Source organism: Neoarius graeffei, chromosome 11 (assembly GCF_027579695.1).
Source record: "Neoarius graeffei isolate fNeoGra1 chromosome 11, fNeoGra1.pri, whole genome shotgun sequence".
NCBI classification, from domain to species: domain Eukaryota; kingdom Metazoa; phylum Chordata; class Actinopteri; order Siluriformes; family Ariidae; genus Neoarius; species Neoarius graeffei.
In genome coordinates, this window is record NC_083579.1 from 1850979 (window position 1) to 1872676 (window position 21698).

Here is a 21698-nt window from a genome sequence, read left to right on the forward strand (position 1 = left end):
CAACACTTTTTAAAAGAGCATTAATTCCATTCACTCCAACTGACATCACCTGTTACCTGAGACACGCCCAGTTTGGTCTCAGAGACGAGCTCTTGCACCTCTCCGAGAGAAAGCAGAGGTGCTGGAGTGTGAAAGTCACATTAATAACACTATTATTCACTCAGTGAGTGGGATGGCAGGAGATTTAAGCTTCATTAGCAGGCAATTAGAGAGTCGTTTACAACAGAATGGAATGAAGAGATGACAATGGAGCACTTGCATGTGACATCACAGCCGATCCAGATTGTGACAGACGCCATCGTGTCGGTCAAACGCCATATTCCGCCTTCTACTTCTACTTCTGGTTCTACTTCTGCTTTTACTTCTACCTTTTCTTCTGGAAAACCCTACTATATACAATTCTACTACAACGGCTGCGGCTACAAGCTCTACCTACCTGTGCACGTTTTTTATGTTTTTTGTGTGTATTTTTGCGTGTTGTTCGTCTGTACCGGACTTCAATATCCACTACAACCGTATGGACTTACTGGACATTGGTTTCCAGCAGAAAATGACGGTTTGTAGCGATTTCCATCGCATGCACAACATTCCGGACGAGAAAAAAAAAAAAAAAACATTCCGGGCGAGACCAGCGGGGTCTCCGTGGATTGTTATCGGAAGCAAAGCGAAGGAGGCGGTGCCGGGAGCAGAAGCAAAAGTGAAGCTACAGGCAGAGCCGGCCTGTTGACTAAGCTCAGAAAACAGCTACTCAAACCTCCACTGCCAAGCCTCTACCTCTCCAACGCCAGATCCATGTAAACAAGACGGATGATTTGTAATTACCTTATTCTATTCTATAATCGGCTGGTCAGTGCTATACTCAATACTTAAGTGACTTACCCATCCAATGAGGATTGTTATTTTCTTGTTTACAAGATGCCACATCTGAGTCGCTGACAAATCCTGAATTTCTGTAAAGATAACTGTCCAGAGATTTATAAGCATGCAGTGCTTCACCACTGAACAGCGAGGGAAAGTTGATGAGGTAATCATACACGTCCGGGTATTCCACTGGCAGTTCAAAATCCGGTCGTGAAAACTCCGTCCGGTAAGCCATAAGGGTCACAAATCTGTAGATCGTTTATTTTAGACATATATCTAGTTATCTGTTCATTAGAAAAATGAGCCGTGTAGTCCGTCGGTTGAAATTGATCCATTCTGTACACGAGTGCAGCAGTATTCAGCAGTGTTTTTGACCGACAAGATGGGGGTTGTGTACTTTCCGGTCACGTGACTGCAAGATCTCTATAGAGATGGAATGAAGAGAGAAAGAAGAAAGGGAACTATGGAGCACTTGCATGTGACGTCACAGCCGATCCAGATTGTGACAGACGCCATCTTGTAGGTCAAATGCCATATTTCCGCCTTCTACTTCTACTTCTACCTTTTCTTCTGGAAAACCCTACTATATACAATTCTACTACAACGGCTGCGGCTACAAGCTCTCCCTACCTGTGCACGTTTTTTATGTTTTTTGTGTGTATTTTTGCATGTTGTTCGTCTGTACCAGACTTCAATATCCACTACAACCGTATGGACTTACTGGACATTGGTTTCCAGCAGAAAATGACAGTTTGTAGCGATTTCCATCGCATGCACAACATTCCGGACGAGATAGCGAGACCAGCGGGGTCTCCGTGGATTGTTATCGGAAGCAAAGCGAAGGAGGCGGCGTCGGGAGAGGAAGCAAAAGCGAGGCTGCAGAGCCGGCCTGTTGACTAAGCTCAGAAAACAGCCACTCAAATCTCCACTGCTAAGCCTCTACCTCTCCAACGCCAGATCCATGTAAACAAGACGGACGATTTGGAATTACAGCTGGAATTACCTTATTCTATTCTATAATCGGCTGGTCAGTGCTATGGACCCTTTTCACGTGATGTCACGACAAACGCGGCCGCCATTTTGGACGTGTACTACCAGTAGTTTACCACAGCCAGCATTGAGGAACGGCAGCAAAGAAAGTGTTTATTTTCAGCAAGACTTCCATCATGCCACTATATTGTTGTGCACCTGGATGTAGTAACCATCAACAAACAAGGCAAGGTTTATCATTTTATCGGATCCCGATGGAGAAGATGGATAGCGGCCATTAACAGATTGGCAGCCCTCGGCATACCAACGCTTGTGTAGTGACCACTTTGTTGGAGGTAAGACAAATAAAATTAGCCAGAAAAGGCATTACATTGCTGTTAACATTCTGTGGCGGCGAGTGTGTAACCAAATAGGCTAAAATAACCCATTGTAACCTCTTTGTTCTTCTGTAGTAGCTATTGTTGACTAGCTAATGTCAACAACATAGTAGCTGGTATGTTACTGTAGCAATGTTTACGTTCAGTCATTTGGATGACTGTTAAAACCCTTCAGTCTCAAGTTTTTCCTTTACTGTATTTACTAGTTTACTGTAATTATGATCCGGCAGCTATTTACACAGGATCCAGTGTAAATAGCTGCTGGAGCCAACGTCCGAGAATTAAGCAGCGTGCTCTGGCTTGCTCGCCCTCAAATTAAGCAGCGCGCTCCGGCTTGCTCCCGGAGTGTTCCGGCCGAGGTTCCGGAGCTTGCTCCGGCTTGCTCGCCCTCAAATTAAGCGGCTTGCTCCGGAGCAAGCCGGAGCGCGCTGCTTAATTTGAGGGCAAGCAAGCCAGACCGTGCTGCTTAATTTGAGGGCGAGCAAGCCGGAGCGAGCTCCGGAACCTCGGCCGGAACACTCCGGGAGCAAGCCGGAGCGCGCTGCTTAATTTGAGGGCGAGCAAGCCGGAGCGAGCTCCGGAACCTCAGCCGGAACACTCCGGGAGCAAGCCAGAGCGCGCTGCTTAATTCTCGGACGTTGGCTCCAGCAGCTATTTACACTGGATCCGGTGTAAATAGCTGCTGGATCATAATTACAGTAAACTAGTAAATCCAGTAAAGCCAGAGCGCGCTCCGGAACCTCGGCTGGAGCAAGCCGGAGCGCGCTCCGGAACCTCGGACGGAGCACTCCTGGAGCAAGCCGGAGCGCACTCCGGAACCTCGGACGTTGGCGTGTATGTGTATGGCGATGGGTTTTTAACGACATAGGTATACAGATCATGTGGGCCGAAGTCAGGTAAAGACGAGGGCTTCGTGTACTTCCGTACGTCAGTGAACAATCCTGGTGGAAGCAGGTAAACGTCGTTCTCTAAGCCTGCTAACCTCAATTTTTGCAAATACCTCTCCCTCTGCTCGCCCTGTAAATGCCCTACGTCTCTGGATAGTGAAGGTGTTTTCTGTATCTCGCTCCTTTTTCTTTTATGTTTTTCGTTTGTCGCCTTCCTCGCATTCAAACTGATTCGAGCTGAAGTCCACTACATGTCCAAAATGGCGGTCGCGTTTACGAAGGTCACGTGACTGAAAAGGGTCTATACTCAATACTTAAGTGACTTACCCATCCAATGAGGATTCTTGTTTACAAGATGCCACATCTGAGTCGCTGACAAATCCTGAATTTCTGTAAAGATAACTGTCCAGAGATTTATAAGCACGCAGTGCTTCACCACTGAACAGCGAGGGAAAGTTGATGAGGTAATTATACACGTCCGGGTATTCCGCTGGCAGTTCAAAATCCGGTCGTGAAAACTCCGTCCGGTAAGCCATAAGGGTCACAAATCTGTAGATCGTTTATTTTAGACATATATCTAGTTATCTGTTCATTAGAAAAATGAGCCGTGTAGTCCGTCGGTTGAAATTGATCCATTCTGTACACGAGTGCAGCAGTATTCAGCGGTGTTTTTGACCGACAAGATGGCGGTTGCGTACTTTCCGGTCACGTGACTGCAAGATCTCTATTGACTATTGAGGTGGTGTTTACATTAGACCGTATCCGTCTCGTTTTCGTCGCGGATGCACTGTCCGTTCACATTAAAACGCCGGGAAACGACTCCACAGGCGGAACAACTTGAATCCGCCAGGGCCCACGTATTCAACCCAGTTCATATCTGATCCGGTGCTGTGTAAACATTGAGATACGAGGAAATGCAGTGCTGAGCTCTAGCTGACGTCGTCATTGGACAACGTCACTGTGACATCCACCTTCTTGATTCGCTGGCATTGTTCATGCCACGTTGGTCATGTGACGCGACTGCTGAAAAACGGCGCGGACTTCACTTCCTGCTATTGTTTCCGCCTTGTATCACCTTTTTGTTTTTCATTAAAGAGTATAAAAGTATGAATATAATGCTTTGCTTTGTCATTCTTAATGTTGTTCATGGTAAGATGCAAATACTGCCCATTGTGTAGTTATGATTGTCTTTAGGCTTGCCATCCTTCCACTTGCAAGTGGTGAGTGACTTGCGCATGCCTGATATGCACTGGGATCTCACACACAGCGGCTCAGTCCCGAATCACTGCTCGTGCGCTTCACTCGCGCGCTCTGTGAGCTGCGCAGGGCCGGAGTGCGCACCCTCCAGAGGGCACTCGCTGTTCAGGGCGGAGTGATTTGGAGCGCAGCCGCTGAGGAGGAAGCGCTGAGCCGCACTGACACATTTCAACTTACGTGCCATCTAATTAGTCATGTGATTAGCGTCTCCGTGTATTGGCGTTGCTGTGTGCACGCGAATCGTTTTAAAAACGTTAATCTGATGATCCGCTGATACGGTCTAATGTAAACCCCACCTGAGAGAGAGAGAGGATGTTAAGACTCATTTTCATTTGGTTGATAGCATTTCTTTACATGCGTGTAAGAATTTTGCACAGGATTGCGTTTACTTAATTCTCTTAAAATTTGGGAAGACAACATAAAGCAACAATACACAGTTCGTTCCTGTTTACTGTTTGACAAAATAAAGGAAGAAAGACTTGGAAGGAAGTAACAGAGATTGTTGGAGTCTCTGGGGAGTGTGGAACAAGGAACTTTATTCTAACAACATGAAATACACATTTACATTTACGAATAACTGATCATCGGGAGGGGCGGCACGGTGGTGTAGTGGTTAGCGCTGTCGCCTCACAGCAAGAAGGTCTGGGTTCGAGCCCCGTGGCCGGCGAGGGCCTTTCTGTGCAGAGTTTGCATGTTCTCCCCGTGTCTGCATGGGTTTCCTCCGGGTGCTCTGGTTTCCCCCCCACTTCAGAGACATGCAGAATAGGTAGAACTTGTTGTAAATCGCTCTGGATAAGAGCGTCTGCTAAACGCCTGTAATGTAATGAGCTGACTAACAGATCAGGCTGAGAGAGAAAAGACCTGATTTTCTGTGTAATTGATGATAAAAGCATGACGATGTCAACTGTTTTCAAAGGAAACGTCAGTCATATTTTACACCCTGGTGTCTGGCAGCAGGTTTGAGATGGAGATCCAACATGTTTATGAAAATTAGGGATGGATTTTTGTGGAGCAAAGATAATTATTCCTCTCTCTCTCTCTCTCTCTCTCTCTCTCTCTGTGTGTAACCTGTTTTTACATTAAACCATGAAACGCAATGGTTACACACCCACACAAACACTTCAGGTCATTATTTGACATTTCTATGGTCTAATCTAAACACACACACACACACACACACACACACACACACACACACACACACACACACACACACATTATGTACACAGTCCATGCATGAACACCTACCCACTCAGAAAAACACGAATTTGGCAAACCAGGCAATCACGAGACGCTGTGTGACATTTTCTGATAACTGCTCCCAAATAAATGTTACAAATGCTAAGTGCTTTGTCAAGCAGCACTTTCTCTCTCTCTGTTTGTGTGTGTGTGTGTGTGTGTGTGCGCGTTATCGTCTGAAATGTGGCATTTAGTGATCGTGTTCTCTGTGTGACTGACAGTTGAGCAATCACACACACACACACACACACACACACACACACACACACACACACACACACAGAGCAGATTTCTATCCTCATGCACCTGCAGTGATTTTTCCTTTTCCAATATCCTGAAAACATTTTTTTTTACGTGAGTTTTATGATCCTTGAAAATCAGAAAATGCACCAAACGTTCCTGAATTCCTGAAGAACTGTGAAGTCGAGTTTTTACTCCACTGAGACGGTGTGTTGAATGTATTCACAGATTACAATTTTCTACAATCAAGACCATGTGCATTTTCTCAGCAGATTTTCATCCTCTTATACCACAGCAGCAATTTACCAACAATTAAATTTTTTATTTAGTAAAGAACATTTTATAGTTTTTACCCTTTTACTGCTACATTTAATGATCATTAAACAAGTTAGTTCCTGTTGTCACTGATGTGATAGCAGCTATAAACAGTCATTCGCTCACCAGAGTCTTTATTCTCTCTCTCAAAGTTAATCAGACAAAAAAAAACACCACACAGCTTGTTCCATCATGTTACTGAGAAACTGTCAAGAAGTGTAAACTCCTCTGTCCTGAAGACGTCGGAAAACTTTCGGAAAAGTTCCAGCTTCCCCTTTGACTGTTACACAGTGCTGACGCTGGAGCCTCCTTCCAGAAACATGGGCCGAGGAGCTTCAGTTTTTCAACAAATGCGTGAGAAAATTATTGAAATGTTTAAAAACAATGTTCCTCAAAGAAAGATAGGAAGGGATTTGGATATTTCACCCTCTACGGTGTATAATATCATTAAATCATTCAAGGAATCTGGAGGAATTTTGATGTATAAAGGGCTCAAGTCTAATCTGAACCCCCGTGATCTCCGATCCCTCAGATGGCATCAAGAACCGTCTTTCATCTACATCTGATAGAACCACATGGGCTCGGGATTACTCTGGCAAACCTTTATCAAGCTACAGTATGGATTTACATCCACAAACACCAGTTAAAACTTTACTGTGCAAAAAGGAAGCCTTAAGTTAACTGTGTCCAGAAACACCGTTGACTTCTCTGGGCTCTGAGGTATCTGGGATGGACCATCACACAGTGGGAACGGGTACTGTGGTCAGATGAATCAGTATTCCAGGTCTTTTTTGGAAGAAATAGACGCCATGTGCTCTGGACCAAAGAGGAAAAGGACCATCCAGACTGTTAGCAGGAACGAGTCCAAAAGCCAAGGTGTGCCATGGTATGGTGTTGGGTCAGTGCCCTTGGCAAAGGTACCTTACACTTCTGTGATGGAGCATTAATGCAGAAAAGTACACTGAGATTTTGGAGCAACATCTGCTGCCTTCAAGACGACGTCTTTTCCAGGGAGATTTCAACAAGACAACACAAAACCACATTCTGCACACATTACAAAGGCGTGGCTGTGGAAGAAGAGGGCGTGTCCTCTCTGTCCCCAATAGAGAATGTGTGGAAGATTTAGAAATGAAAAATATGACAGTGACGACCCCGTACTGTTACACACCTGAAGACCTGTTTGCAGGAAGAACGGGACAAAAATAACACCTGAAACACTTCAGCACTTGGAGTCTTCAGTCCATAAACATCTTTTTGGTGTTGGGAGAAGGAACGGCAACATTATAAAGTGGGAAATGCTTTACTGTAACAACTTTTTTTGAAATGTGTTGCAAGAATCAAAATTGAAATCAATGTTTATTTTAAAAAAATCATGAAGTAAAACATCAAATAATGTGCTGTTGTATTGTTTTGAGTGAAATACAGGTCAAAGATTATTTACAAATCATTGCTTTCAGTTTTAATTTCAACTTCTACATACCGTCACAACTTTCTCTGATTTAGAGTTGTAAAATTAGAATTTAAAGTCAAAAATGAAATATGGATATGTCCTGAAACACAACATTAATCAAATCATAAAACAATTTATCTACATACTGGCTTACTAACTCGAGAGCTTGGAAAGTTTTTGGTTGTAAACTATAGCTAGCTTGCTACGTTTTACCATTGTAGCTATCTATATTGCTAAATTTTTGTTGCTAACTCACTAGAATACGTTTCACCATAACTACCTAGATTGCTAACTTTTTGGTTGCCAAGTTGCTAGATTGCTTTGTTTTGAGTTAACTAAATAGCTTTTGCTTGTTAACTAGATAAGTTTAACTTTGTTGTTGTTGTTGTTGTTGTTCTTCTTCTAAAATGCTAAGTTTACCATGGTAACTCTGTAGATTGCTGAAAATTTGCAGACCTAATTGTTTTTAAATGCTGTAAAAATGTCTTATTATTGAACTCAATTTAGAGGTTCAATCTAGAATGTAAAACAAAACTGACATAAAAATAGATTAAATATAGGATTGAAGCAGGCATAAAAGTTAAGGATGGATATATTATTATTATTATTATTATTATTATTATTATTATTGTTGTTATGTTTATTGTTACATCAGCACCAGAGGTGCATTTTTTTGTTACCTGTGATTAAAAAAATGTTGCTATAAATTACATTATCCTTATTCATAGTCCTAAGGGTGCACAAACTTTTGCATTTGATTATATTAGCTTAGTTTTCACAGTGCAAACGTGTGTGTGTGTGTGTGTGTGTGTGTGTGTGTGTGTGTATATACTAATAAAGACACACAGCAGTCCGTGAGCTCTAAACAGGATTTCCCAAACTTTATTTCCTGTGTAGAGGTGTACCATGGGGCAATCACAGTTAGTGGACTTCCTTCTTATTAGTCTGAGTGCAAACGTAAAGGAAAAAAATCAGCATTTTCAATTCTTCATCATAAAAGTAAAATGTAAAGGTCAGAGCTTTGATAGGAACCAGATAAAGATGGAGAACGACAGAGTGAACACAGAAGTTATTAATGACACCTTGCGTCTGAACGTCTGTTTTATTAAAATCATGGTGTGAGTCGATCGCGAGTCTAATCTAAAAATAACAGTATCTTCCTCACAGCACCGACAGAATGGTCATGTTCCAATCCCATCCTGAAGGTTTGTTGCATAATGTGTGTTTATCCAAATCATGGAATAACAGAGTTGAACTTTATCAGTTATCAGACATTAATACTCAGTATCACTCAATTCATGGTGATTATTTAAGAACACACTTTACAATCTGAGCGTAATCCACTGAACTGCACGGTTAACTGTAAAACGTTTGTCGTGCAAAAACACATTTAAAACATTTCCAACACAATAACTCGAGTCATGGAGTTGAATTTGTAAATGAGAAGTTTATACCTGATGCTCTTTTAAACTTCTTTTTGACTTTTCCTAATTTATTTAAAACAAGTTGCATGTTTTATGTAACACACAACTAATTATTAGCACACAGCTAATCTGGACTCTGTATGCTAGCAGCTAGTCTGTGTATGGCGTCATCATCCCTCTTGCTCTCAACACATGAACTTTTAAAGTTATTAAGGGTTGTGCCCCAATTATATATCAAGTTTAATTAAGATCAAAGAGGTGTCCAAGTATAGTTTAAGATCTAATAATGAGCTTTTACTGAAACTGTTACCATTTATAACTAAAAAGACATTACGTGATCAGACATTTGCATCGGCAGCTCCAAAGCTTTGGAATACACCGCCAAAGTTAATTAAACATGCTGATAATTTATCTAGTTTAAAATTTTTACTTAAAACACATTACTTTAGTTTTTAATAATTAATATTTTTTGAAGTTTTATATATATATTCTACAGCTTAGCGATATTTTTATGGTTTTTATATTATCTTTAGGATATCATTTCATTTATATTTGTATTAATTTATTTAATTTATGTATGATATTTTAAGTGCATTTGATCATATATGCATGTAAAATGTGTAAGTAATAAACATGATTAAACATGAACAAATGCTTCCTGTTAGGAACACTGTTGCTAGGCAACTAGGAGATTAAAAATGCTTACGATTTTGATCAGAATCCATTCAGTTATGTGGAATTTGTGCCAAAACTTTCTGATAATTTGAGCAGTTTTACTATTGAAATTAAAGCCGAGCAACATAAAATGGATATAAACGTAGCTATTAAACAGCCATGAACACACACTGTATGTTACAGCTAACGAAGTGAAATATATTCTGATTAAACAGCAAACTTTTGTGTCAGAAAACCAGGACAGATATATAAACGCTGAGAAACTAAGGATGACTAGCAAGCTAACAGTGACCGAGGAAATGTGACAGAAACAAGTTTTGTCTTGTCAGCGAGCTAGATCGTTACATACTGTCATATTTATTAGCTAGCACAGCCTTTCTCAACTGGGGTGCCGCGGAACCCTGGGGTGCTGTCTAGCTTCGTTAGGGGTGCCGTCAAAAAATTATATATTCTAACATTGAAATAAATAAAATGAATTAAAATTCCAAAAAACGATAGTTACACTAATGCAGATCATCGGCGCTTCATGCATCATCAAAATTTGTCTCACGGCCCCCTTTCCCATGTCACAACGTCACTGCCGGGGTCAGCGTATGGTCAGCATGACTGCGTATATTTTATATGGGGGTGCCTTGAGAATTTGCATACTTCTGAAGGGTGCCGTGACTGAAAAAAGGTTGAGAAACGCTGAGCTAGCATGCTAAGTTTTGTCCTGTCAGTGAGCTAGATCGTTACATTCTGTTATATTTATTAGCTAGCATGCTAAGTTTTGTCCTGTCAGTGAGCTAGATTGTTACATTTTATTGTATTTATTTGTGAGAATGCTAAGTTTTGGCTTATTAGCTAGCTAGATGACAAATTTGGGCTTGTTAATGAGCTAGTCACTGGTGTAATATGCTAGCTAGTAATAATGTGACGTATTTCATTGTGAAAGCGAGTCATTGTGCAATCTTCTCATAAATACTGTCTTTATTTAAATACAGCATTATATTAGTGTTTGATAACTGATCAAATAAAACCAGTTTGTTAATGTCGAATGTTCTTCTCAGTGTGTCGTAAAAACTCAAGTTTGAGTCATGTGATGATAATGATGATGGTGATAACGCAAGGTGTCGATGTTTGAGAGAGAGAGAGAGAGAGAGAGAGAGAGAGAGAGAGAGTCAAACAAGAAAACAACATTATCAAAGATATTATTAAACCCCTGAAAAAACGAGTCCATCTGAGCAGCGGGGGAAAGAGGGGGAAAATGGCAACAACACACACACACACACACACACACACACACACACACACACACACACACACACACACACAGAGACACACACACACACACACTGCTCAGTGAAGGAAATAAGACATACATCTAAAAGGCAATATTTGTCATTCTTGAGTTGACTAAAGGGTTTAAAATAAATATGAGATAACGCTGAGGCAATAACACACTCGCCTCGATTTCACTGTACACTATATACACACACAAACTCGCAATGACAAAACAGCCTTTCATCAATAATAATCTACCATCAAATAATAATAATAATATTACAACCATGGCAACAAGCAAAAAAAAGGCGTTGTTGTTGTTATTATTATTATTATCATTAATAATATTATTATTATTATTGTTGTTTTTATTGTGATTAATGTTATTATTTGTACAAGTACCCATGCATTCCCTGTGATTAAAGTCCTCGTAGCACTGTCTGGAACGACAGATACTGCCTTTTTTCTTTTCTTTTCGACATATGTGCAAGATAAAACCGCAAATAAACTCGAAATATCTCCACAAACATCTTCTGAAAACTTTCATCGATGACGTTAATGAGTGAGTTACGGCTTACTATATACACACAGGTTAGCATCCATGCACAGTGTCAACAACTAGCACGTTAACATTCCAAATATGAAACGAGGGATGGGGTCGGGATGGGGGCGGAGCGTGTGAAAAAGAGGGAGGGACTTTGAAATGCGAGCCCACCCACAATCGGTGCAGACGAGATCCAAGACGCGGACACGCCCCATCAGACTCTAATCCTGGACACATAGCCAGGTTTAGGTGCAAGAGTGCAGGTGAACTCACAAAAACTATTTTTATTATTGAAAATAGTAAATAAATTCAAATCTAGCTAAAGATCCTGTTACATTTTATATATATATTTTAAATGGTCAGGTTAAAATGGTCTTTTTCAGAAGCATTGGTGCTTTTCATTAGAATTAATTGTAACAATCATTAAAAAGCACATAAACATGCAGAATTATTTATTTTAATAACTGCGACACCGTGGGCTTTTTCTGAAGCATGAGAGCTTTTCAAGAAAAAAAAAAAATCAGAATTCACTGAAATAAGTAAGTTACCAAAGAAAGTGTAATTTGGAAAAGAAAAGTCACTAAATAAACTAAACATAACTAAACATAATTACTTGTTATGTTTTTAAAACAAGACTAAAGATATTTTCAGAAGTTAGCATAAAAATTCAAATCTAGCGAGTAATGTTTTGAAAACAATCGACGTATCAGAAGCTGTTCCTTAAGCAAGAGCGCGTTTTATTAATTTGCGCTAAAAAATTAGCTAAAGATTATAACCTGATTACTCATTACAGTTTTACAACCAAGATTCCAAATCAAACATTTTCAGAGAAATCAGTGTAAATGTAGCTGTTTTAGAAACGATCACGATACCTGTTTTTTTTCCCCCGAAGGCTACGCCCACACTCCAGCTCGAGATCATTTGCGATGGTTATCGATGAAAATAAGGCATTTGGTGGCAATGCTTCCCTGAACTTCAGGAAGTTTTCCCAAACACATCTGTGAGGATTCGCTGCTTAGTTTGCTGACAAAAACATCGCCACCAAATTTCAGTGCATGCACTGAAATATTTTGTGACGCTTTTGGCCACTCACAAGGTGGAGACGCCAAAAAACAACTCGCGAAGCTCCGAGAACATTCACCGTGTATCGCACGACTGGTGGCGATGCGAACAATTTTTCATCGGCAAGTATTCACAAACCCATCTCGAGCTGTCGTGTGACTACAGCCTCAATGCAAGAAAAAGGCGTAATTTGAGACAAGAAAAGTTGCAAAGTGATCCAGCTAGCTAATCTATAATGTATGAAATGAAACTTTCAATGTATAAATGACCACTCCGTTAAAACCTTTACACATGAATGTCTGTAGCTCCTGTATGTTCCAGCTAGCTTAGCAAACTATGCTAACGCTAAGCACTCAGAAATAAAACATGACATTAGAGCAGATTGTATCGTTCTAGAATTTCTGAACATGTTAAGATTGGAGTAAAGATCTGAAGTAAGTAAAGTTTCCTATCCATTCATTTAGTGTTAGTTAGCGTTGTCTCTTAGCGGCTAACTCCTGATTTACACTTCTGCTAGTTTTTGCTCATGCACTCGTATTTATAAACCTGACACCATCGCCGTCCAGGATCGGAGTCTGACCACACGCTGTAGATGCGTCCGACTGACCGAGACCACACACACACACACACACACTGAGATGCAGACACATTTAGAGACACATGCTGTGATCAGCAGGAGGCCACACCCACAGGAAGTCCATTGCGGCAGAGTATGGCTGTAATTCACACGTGTCCACCGTCCTCTTCTCACCTTTATTTCTTTCTTTATATTGTTTTTCAAGGAATACCAAGGGTCTGTGTCTTTGTCTTTTTTCTTTAAATTATTGTGTTTTGTGTGTGTGTGTGTGTGTGTGTGTGTGTGTTTGCTTTGTATTTCAACGCTGTCCTTGTCATTTGTCTTCATAAAGAAACATCAGGGAACTGTTTTTACTCTTGTAATTAAAAAAGAAAGAACAAGAAAAAAAAAACCCCGAAATAAAACAATAAACCCAAAAATAAATGGACAACCAGTTCTGGAATTTTCCTTCAGCATTAAGCTTGAGCTATCACACGTGCTGAAACATTCACTAATAATTAGTGCTCAGTGCTTGAGTTTTGTATAAATTCTCGTATGAAAGTCCTCCAAGGCCATTTTTCAAACTTTACATTTTAATTCTTTTCTTTCGGTAAAAAACATTAGCATCGAATACAAAAGCCAGTTGTATCACCAGAATTGTGTTTTAGAAACGATTTTACAATTTTCCCTTTGGCAATTTTTTTTCTTTCTTATCATCAAGTTAAACTACAATTAGCATTTATCCCAAATCTAAATGTATCGAGTCTTAACCGCTAGCATGGCTACTCTAGATTAGTGTGAAAATCTGGACTCTAAAAGGACAAATAGATGAAAAATCTGTTTATTTTTAAAGCCAGTCTAATCTGAAATCTTTACCTTCTTTAAATAAAAATAAAGCTAGCTACACTCTGTGTCGCATTCAGGCTAATCTACAAGTTTAAAACCAGACTAAATCGAGCGGCTGTGTCTAAAACCATGCTAATCTGCTAAAATGTTAGCCTCATTTATATAACCTCAGCAGGACTGGAGGGAGCGCACACCCTCGTAAACTCCACTGTGTGTGTGTGTGAGTGTGTGTGTGAGTGAGAGAGGGAAAGATTTAGCTCACGGCTATGATGTGTGTACCTCTCTTTAGCATGGTTAAATTTGCTTATGAAATGTGTGAGACCATAGTTGTGTGTTAAGAATGGATGGGAACTGTTTGTGTGTGTGTGTGTGTGTGTGTGTGTGTGTGTGTGTGTGTGTGTGTGTAACAGTCATCAGTGTAAACTCGGGCAGAAACGACACTCCGATCACACGCTGATCTAATGAAGCCTTTCAGTCTCTGAAAATCATCTCGTTTAAAGTCAATAAAATCCAAAGGTTAAAAAAAAAATCAACTGGACTTGTTTTACAAAACTACACAAATATATCTTTAACGAAGATTTTAATACGTTTTAATATTTTAACAACATTCGAATATTTTAATAACATGAAAGTGGGGCGTGTTTGCTAATTTAGCACATGGGAATCAAATGAATCAGGGAAGAAAAAGACACTGAACACTGAGAATGGGAGCCTTGCGAATAGCTGAAGCGGACTTGCCAGCTTTACTCACAACGTGTAAAGCCAAAGTGAGCGAGGAAACGTCACAGAACCTTCTGGAAAGTTAACAATTCACTAAACGACAGAGGAGCAAATCCGACCAAAAGATTCAGCACACACGCACTTACACAAACGACTCATACAATTCACGGACATTTACAAAACACTGACGAATAAAAATAGAACATAAAACTACGTAAAAAAGTTTCTGGAAATGTCGTGGTTCAGCTTCACGTTTCAGTTTTGCGGTTTGCAATAGCGAAGCCCTTCAGCATCAGCTGAACAAAAGGAATGACTCAGTGCGTGGCAGTGAACGATACTAATTCAATTTAGTGATTTGTTTAAAAAGACTAAACTATTCACAAACAAAACACATGTTGTGACCGAAACTGATTGGTTCTTCTTACTGATTCGTTCAAAAAGACGGAATCGTTCATGAATAAAACATGTCTGGTCACAATAAAGATTCAGTCATCGTAGTGATTTGTTAAAAAAGACTGAACTATTGGTGATCAAAAGACGCCATACGACTGATCCTGATTCTTTCACTTCAGTGATTCGTTTAAAAAGATGGAATCATTTATGAATGAATAATGATTCATTCACCTTTATGACTTGTTCAAAATACTGAATCGTTTGAGTTTGTGAACACTGTCTCCTTCCTGTTGATGAAATGGAGTGTGAATATTAACCAGTTTTCCAGAGAACTCATCACCAGTGCTAATGCTGTATTGTGTTTTCCAATAATTTTTTTCCAGCGATCCTTTAACTAACTGTTAACTGATTTCTTACAGCAGTCTGATTAATACACAATTCCTTAAAGCTACATATGATAAAATGATGTTACTTTGTGCAACTGTATAATACTTCTAGTAGCTCATTGCCTTTTTATGTTTTTACGATTTTATATTCACACGAAGTTACAATTAAACTGGTGTGATTCGCTAAAACTGTGTTCGGATTGACCTGTAAATAAACTTACTGTCTGAGTTATCGGAGTGTTTAGGTGAATAAAACTTCCCAGGATATTTGTCAGCTCTTTCATTAGCAATAACACCATGTGCGTTAACCATATACAGTATGCGCTCTACATGTTAAAACGCAATGAGCTAACAGATACTGATTGGACTTGTAGTAAAGTTTATCAATAACTTTACATAATGACGTAACTTAAATGTCAAATAACACCATATTACCAGTAGGTTTCACTGAAATGCTAATTAAAAAGCTAAAGAAGGCGTGTAACTTCCAACCTGTGAGAAAAATCTTCGTAAAATATCCAGTATCACGGCTAACATGGTTAGGTATCAACAGTTTAGAGAGATTTTGTTAGTGAAAATGGCATTGAAAGGACCACAAAGACACAAAAGGACCGGAATAGTGCACTTTCACACTTTGTAAAATACAGTCATCAGAACTACATTACCCAGAATTCTGTTCTCTCGAATACAGCATTTCCTGGGCTAATGTATGACATAAAGTGTTTTAGTACTGGCTTGTCTTCAAGGTTGTCAAGTGTTTTTCGTATTATTTTTATACGTTATTCTCCGCAAAATCACAACTCCTGACCGTAGCCAATGGGGAAGCTTGGCTGGGCAACAAGCGTCCAATCAGATTAAACCTTTCAGCCTGAGGCACTGAATGAGGAGCGTAAATGGCAGAGAGGAAATAAATAAATAAAATGCAACATTTGACAGCATTTTACAGCTCGTTTCCTTTTCAGTGCCGTTCAGTCGTTTATCAGTTTCTGTTGTTGTATCAGTTTTAATGAGAACAAAAAAAGAAACAAACTAAAAAGAACTGAACCTTATTAGCAGACTTTAGTAAAGTTACTAACTCCTCATTCCTTTAGCTTTACTCTTTTCACTTTCCTTTGTTGTCATTTTTCTGTGTGTTAGCTATATATACTCAACTAAAATGGGAAAATAAAATATTATCCATGTCCTGTCTGCTAGCTTCCGTCTTGTTAGCATCAGTCTTTCTTCATAACTTTTGTGTGTGTGTGTGTGTGTGTGTGTGTACGCATCTTCATACGGACATCAGCGTGTGTGTGTGTGTGTGTGTTTAGAAGCCCTTGATGTGGCAGTAAGCCTCGAGTGAGGAGAAGAGGATGTAGAGCAGCCACAGGCTGACAAAGAGCATGGTCGTGAGCGCTTTGGCAGTCCTCGGGCCTCCCAGCTCTCCGCCGATGTCGGGCCTGCGCCGGTACATGAGCGTAGCCACGCAGATGAAGGCGAAGATGGTGAAGAGCGTGACTGAGAAGGCCAGGTTTCCTGGCTCCACACGAAACTCACGCCCTTTCGATTGGTGGAAGATGGCGGCGATGGACCATGCCACACCGATGCCCAGGAACACATTCACCGCATTGCTGCCCGTCACGTTCCCAATAGACGCATCGGCATACTGGTCCTGGATCGCAGCCACTTTACTGGCGAAGGTGTCTGGAGAAATAAAAGAAGCAAACATTAAAAGGCAGGAAGGCTTTAACAAGTGTGAATGATTCCCTCTAGTGGCCAAATACTCTAGTGACAATGGCAGTTTTATATTATCTGCTCTGAAAAATGACGTTAGTTAGGCTATATCCATTGGATAAAATCACTTTCAGACGATAAGAGACTGAAATTGTTGCTTTAAAATTCATAACTGCATGATAGTAAGGATGGAATAGTGGGCTTGAAGATGTAAATAAACTGTGCTACAATATGTATTATACCTACAACAAGGAAAATAAAGCGTATTAAAGTGACGCTGAGGTAAACTATACTATAGCTACAGTTCAATAAATAAAGTAGATTATAGTTACACTGAGGTAAATAAAGTGTATTCTAGTTAAAATAAAATGGATTTTAGTTACATTGAGGTAAATAAAGTGTATTCTAGTTAAAATAAAGTAGATTATAGTTACATTGAGGTAAATAAAGTGTATTCTAGTTAAAATAAAGTAGATTATAGTTACATTGAGGTAAATAAAGTGTATTCTAGTTAAAATAAAGTAGATTATAGTTACATTGAGGTACATAAAGTGTATTCTAGTTAAAATAAAGTAGATTATAGTTACATTGAGGTACATAAAGTGTATTCTAGTTAAAATAAAGTAGATTATAGTTACATTGAGGTACATAAAGTGTATTCTAGTTAAAATAAAATGGATTTTAGTTACATTGAGGTAAATAAAGTGTACTATAAGCCCCCTTTTCCACAGCCTAGTCAAGGCAGGAATATTATGCCTTTATTCCATCTCGTGTTCTATATGAAGTGTCCAAATGTGGAACAGGGTGTGTGATGTTCCTCCTCTGAGCTCAGTGATTGGTTATAACAGAGCCGGAATCGACGTCAGTGTAAAAGGGACAGGCGGCACGGTGGGACAGGGGTGTGACGCTTTTAACATCGACAGTCTTCTTTCTGAGAGCAGCAAAAATTCCAACATCTCCATCTACAGGGTCTAAAGTCCAAGAGCCTCATCTCATCATCATCTCATCATCTCTAGCCGCTTTATCCTTCTACAGGGTCGCAGGCAAGCTGGAGCCTATCCCAGCTGACTACGGGCGAAAGGCGGGGTACACCCTGGACAAGTCGCCAGGTCATCACAGGGCTGACACATAGACACAGACAACCATTCACACTCACATTCACACCTACGCTCAATTTAGAGTCACCAGTTAACCTAACCTGCATGTCTTTGGACTGTGGGGGAAACCGGAGCACCCGGAGGAAACCCACGCGGACACGGGGAGAACATGCAAACTCCACACAGAAAGGCCCTCGCCGGCCCCGGGGCTCGAACCCAGGACCTTCTTGCTGTGAGGCGACAGCGCTAACCACTACACCACCGTGCCGCCGTCCAAGAGCCTTTCTGCCTCAAATCACTTTTTATTTCTCTTCACTTTCTCTCCAGTGTATTTCTGAACCATAAACATGCTGCTTACACAAGTCTCTCCATTCCTCTCTTCCTTGTTATCTCTCTCTTTCTTTCTCTTTCTCTCGCATTCGAGCACACTTTTCCGTGACAGACTTTTCTCCCCCTGAAAAGCCACTTGGCTAAAGGACACAATCATGTCATATATATTGAGGTTGTTACTTCCCTTAAACTTGAAATTTTTAATAGAGGTGATCACATGTTCATATGATGCTCAGTAACTAAAGTGAGCACAGCTACAGTGAGGTAAATAAAGTGTTTTATAGTTACACTAAGGTAAATAAAGTGTATTATATTTAAAATAAAGTGTATTATAGTTAAAATGAGGGAAATAAAATGTACTATTATTACATCGAGGTAAATAAAGTGTATTTTAGTTACTCTGAGGTAAATAAAGTGTACTATAGTTAAAATAAGGTGTATTATAGTTACAGTGAAGTAAATAAGATATACTATTATTACACTAGGATAAATAAAATGCATTATAGTTAAAATAGTGTATTATAGATACACTGAAATAAATAAAGTGTATTAAAGTTAAACTGAGGTAAACAAAGTTTATTATAGTTACACTGAGGTAAATGAAGTGTATTATAGTTACACTGAGGTAAAGTGTGTTAAAGTTACACTGAGGTAAATAAAGTGTGTTATAGATACACTGAGGTAAATAAAGTATATTATAGTTGCACTGAGGTAAATAAAGTGTATCATAGATACACTGAGGTAAATGAACTGTATTATAGTTACACTGAGGTAAAGTGTGTTGAAGTTACACTGAGGTAAATAAAGTGTGTTATAGTTACACTGAGGTAAATAAAGTGTATTATAGTTACACTGAGGTAAATAAAATGTATTGTAGTTACACTGAGGTAAAGTGTGTTAAAGTTACACTGAGGTAAATAAAGTGTGTTATAGTTACACTGAGGTAAAGTGTGTTAAAGTTACACTGAGGTAAATAAAGTGTATTATAGTTACACTGAGGTAAAGTGTGTTAAAGTTACACTGAGGTAAATAAAGTGTATTATAGTTACACTGAGGTAAATAAAGTGTATTATAGTTACACTGAGGTAAATAAAGTGTATCATAGATACACTGAGGTAAATGAAGTGTATTATAGTTACACTGAGGTAAAGTGTGTTAAAGTTACACTGAGATAAATAAAGTGTATTATAGTGGAGCTCCAGCGGAGCACCATACCTAAGAAAAAATGGTAAACCCATCAAGTCGATTTTTTGTGGTTTGTCCGTGTACGTGTACCACCACTCATACACACCGCCTAGTGGTCAGTGTTAGTAATTACCAGTCATACACACCGCCTAGTGGTCAGTGTTAGTAATTACCAGTCATACACACCGCCTAGTGGTCAGTGTTAGTAATTACCAGTCATACACACCGCCTAAGTGGTTAGCACTGTCGCCTCACAGCAAGAAGGTCCTGGGTTCGAGCCCCGGGGCCGGCGAGGGCCTTTCTGTGCGGAGCATGTTCTCCCCGTGTCCGCGTGGGTTTCCTCCGGGTGCTCCGGTTTCCCCCACAGTCCAAAGACATGCGGGTTAGGTTAACTGGTGACTCTAAATTGAGCGTAGGTGTGAATGTGAGTGTGAATGGTTGTCTGTGTCTATGTGTCAGCCCTGTGATGACCTGGCGACTTGTCCAGGGTGAACCCCGCCTTTCGCCCGTAGTCAGCTGGGATAGGATCCAGCTCGCCTGCGACCCTGTAGAAGGATAAAGTGGCTACAGATAATGAGATGAGATGAGACACACCGCCTAGTGGCCAGTGTTAGTAATTACCAGTCATACACACCGCCCAGTGGCCAGTGTTAGTAATTACCAGTCATACACACCGCCTAGTGGCCAGTGTTAGTAATTACCAGTCATACACACCGCCTAGTGGCCAGTGTTAGTAATTACCAGTCATACACACCGCCTAGTGGCCAGTGTTAGTAATTACCAGTCATACACACCGCCTAGTGGCCAGTGTTAGTAATTACCAGTCATACACACCGCCTAGTGGCCAGTGTTAGTAATTACCAGTCATACACACCGCCTAGTGGCCAGTGTTAGTAATTACCAGTCATACACACCGCCTAGTGGCCAGTGCTAGCCAGTAAAGAAATAAAACAAAAGAGACTGGCTATGATATAAGAAAATTCTACAACCCAGAAACAGATGGGAGCTCCGCTTTTAGGCAGTGCCTAAATCTATATATTAGTTACACTGAGGTAAAATGTGTTAAAGTTACACTGAGGTAAATAAAGTGTTATCGATACACTGAGATAAATAAAGTGTATTATAGATGCACTGAGGTAAATAAAGTGTATTAAAGTTACACTGAGATAAATAAAGTGTGCTATTTTTCCAGTGAGGTAAATAAACTGCATTATAGTTCAACTGAAGTGTATTAAAGTTAGACTGAAGTAGATTAAGTGTATTATGAACACCATTATGATTATATTATGGACAGAGGGGACATTAGTACCACAAGCATACAGAATTCAGCAAGCAATAAAAGCTGCCATCTCTGATTCACAACACCAGCATTTCCAATCTGTTGCTTCCTTTATTTCTCATTTATCGTCACTGTCTCCATGGCATTACCATGGTGATCCTGGGCCGAGTCTCAACCAGACGGTCCGCTATCACTGCTAACGGTAATGTGGGCGTTGTGGCAACGAGCTCCACGTCCCACGATCCCCTGCGGGAGAGCCGTCAACGTTCACAGATCTCAGACTTCCAACCACTTCAAAACAATTACAGATCTGAAAGTGCCAAATCTCACAATTATACACCTACACTGCTTTCTGACTATTGTTACTGTGAGTTAGGGTTAAAAAAATGTTTGAATTGAATAGTTAGACAGCTACAGAGGGTGGATTCGCAAAAGTTATATAAATGTAAAGTTCTTGGATTTGGAAGTTTACCAGTTCATACAAAAATAAAATGTCCACAAACGTAAACAAGCAGCCAAATCATGTTTGGTGTCCTTGGTTTGATTCTTTAATTTTGCACTGCAGCTACAATGCTAATGGAGCTAACAGGTAGTGGACGTTAAACCTCCATT

At 40.0% G+C, this 21698-nt stretch overlaps 1 protein-coding gene across 2 annotated transcripts in view; it reads right to left on the reverse strand.

Annotated features, from left to right (window-relative positions):
• Nucleotides 1-13506: 13506 nt before the first annotated feature.
• Nucleotides 13507-21698, reverse strand: part of slc8a1b (solute carrier family 8 member 1b) — an 84071-nt gene continuing 75879 nt past the window's right edge. For both annotated transcript variants that reach the window (XM_060933241.1, XM_060933242.1), the window contains exon 7: nt 13507-17165. In XM_060933241.1, coding sequence (XP_060789224.1) covers nt 16789-17165 — 377 coding nt within the window. In that variant the 3' untranslated portion in view covers nt 13507-16788. The remainder of the gene's footprint in view (nt 17166-21698) is intronic.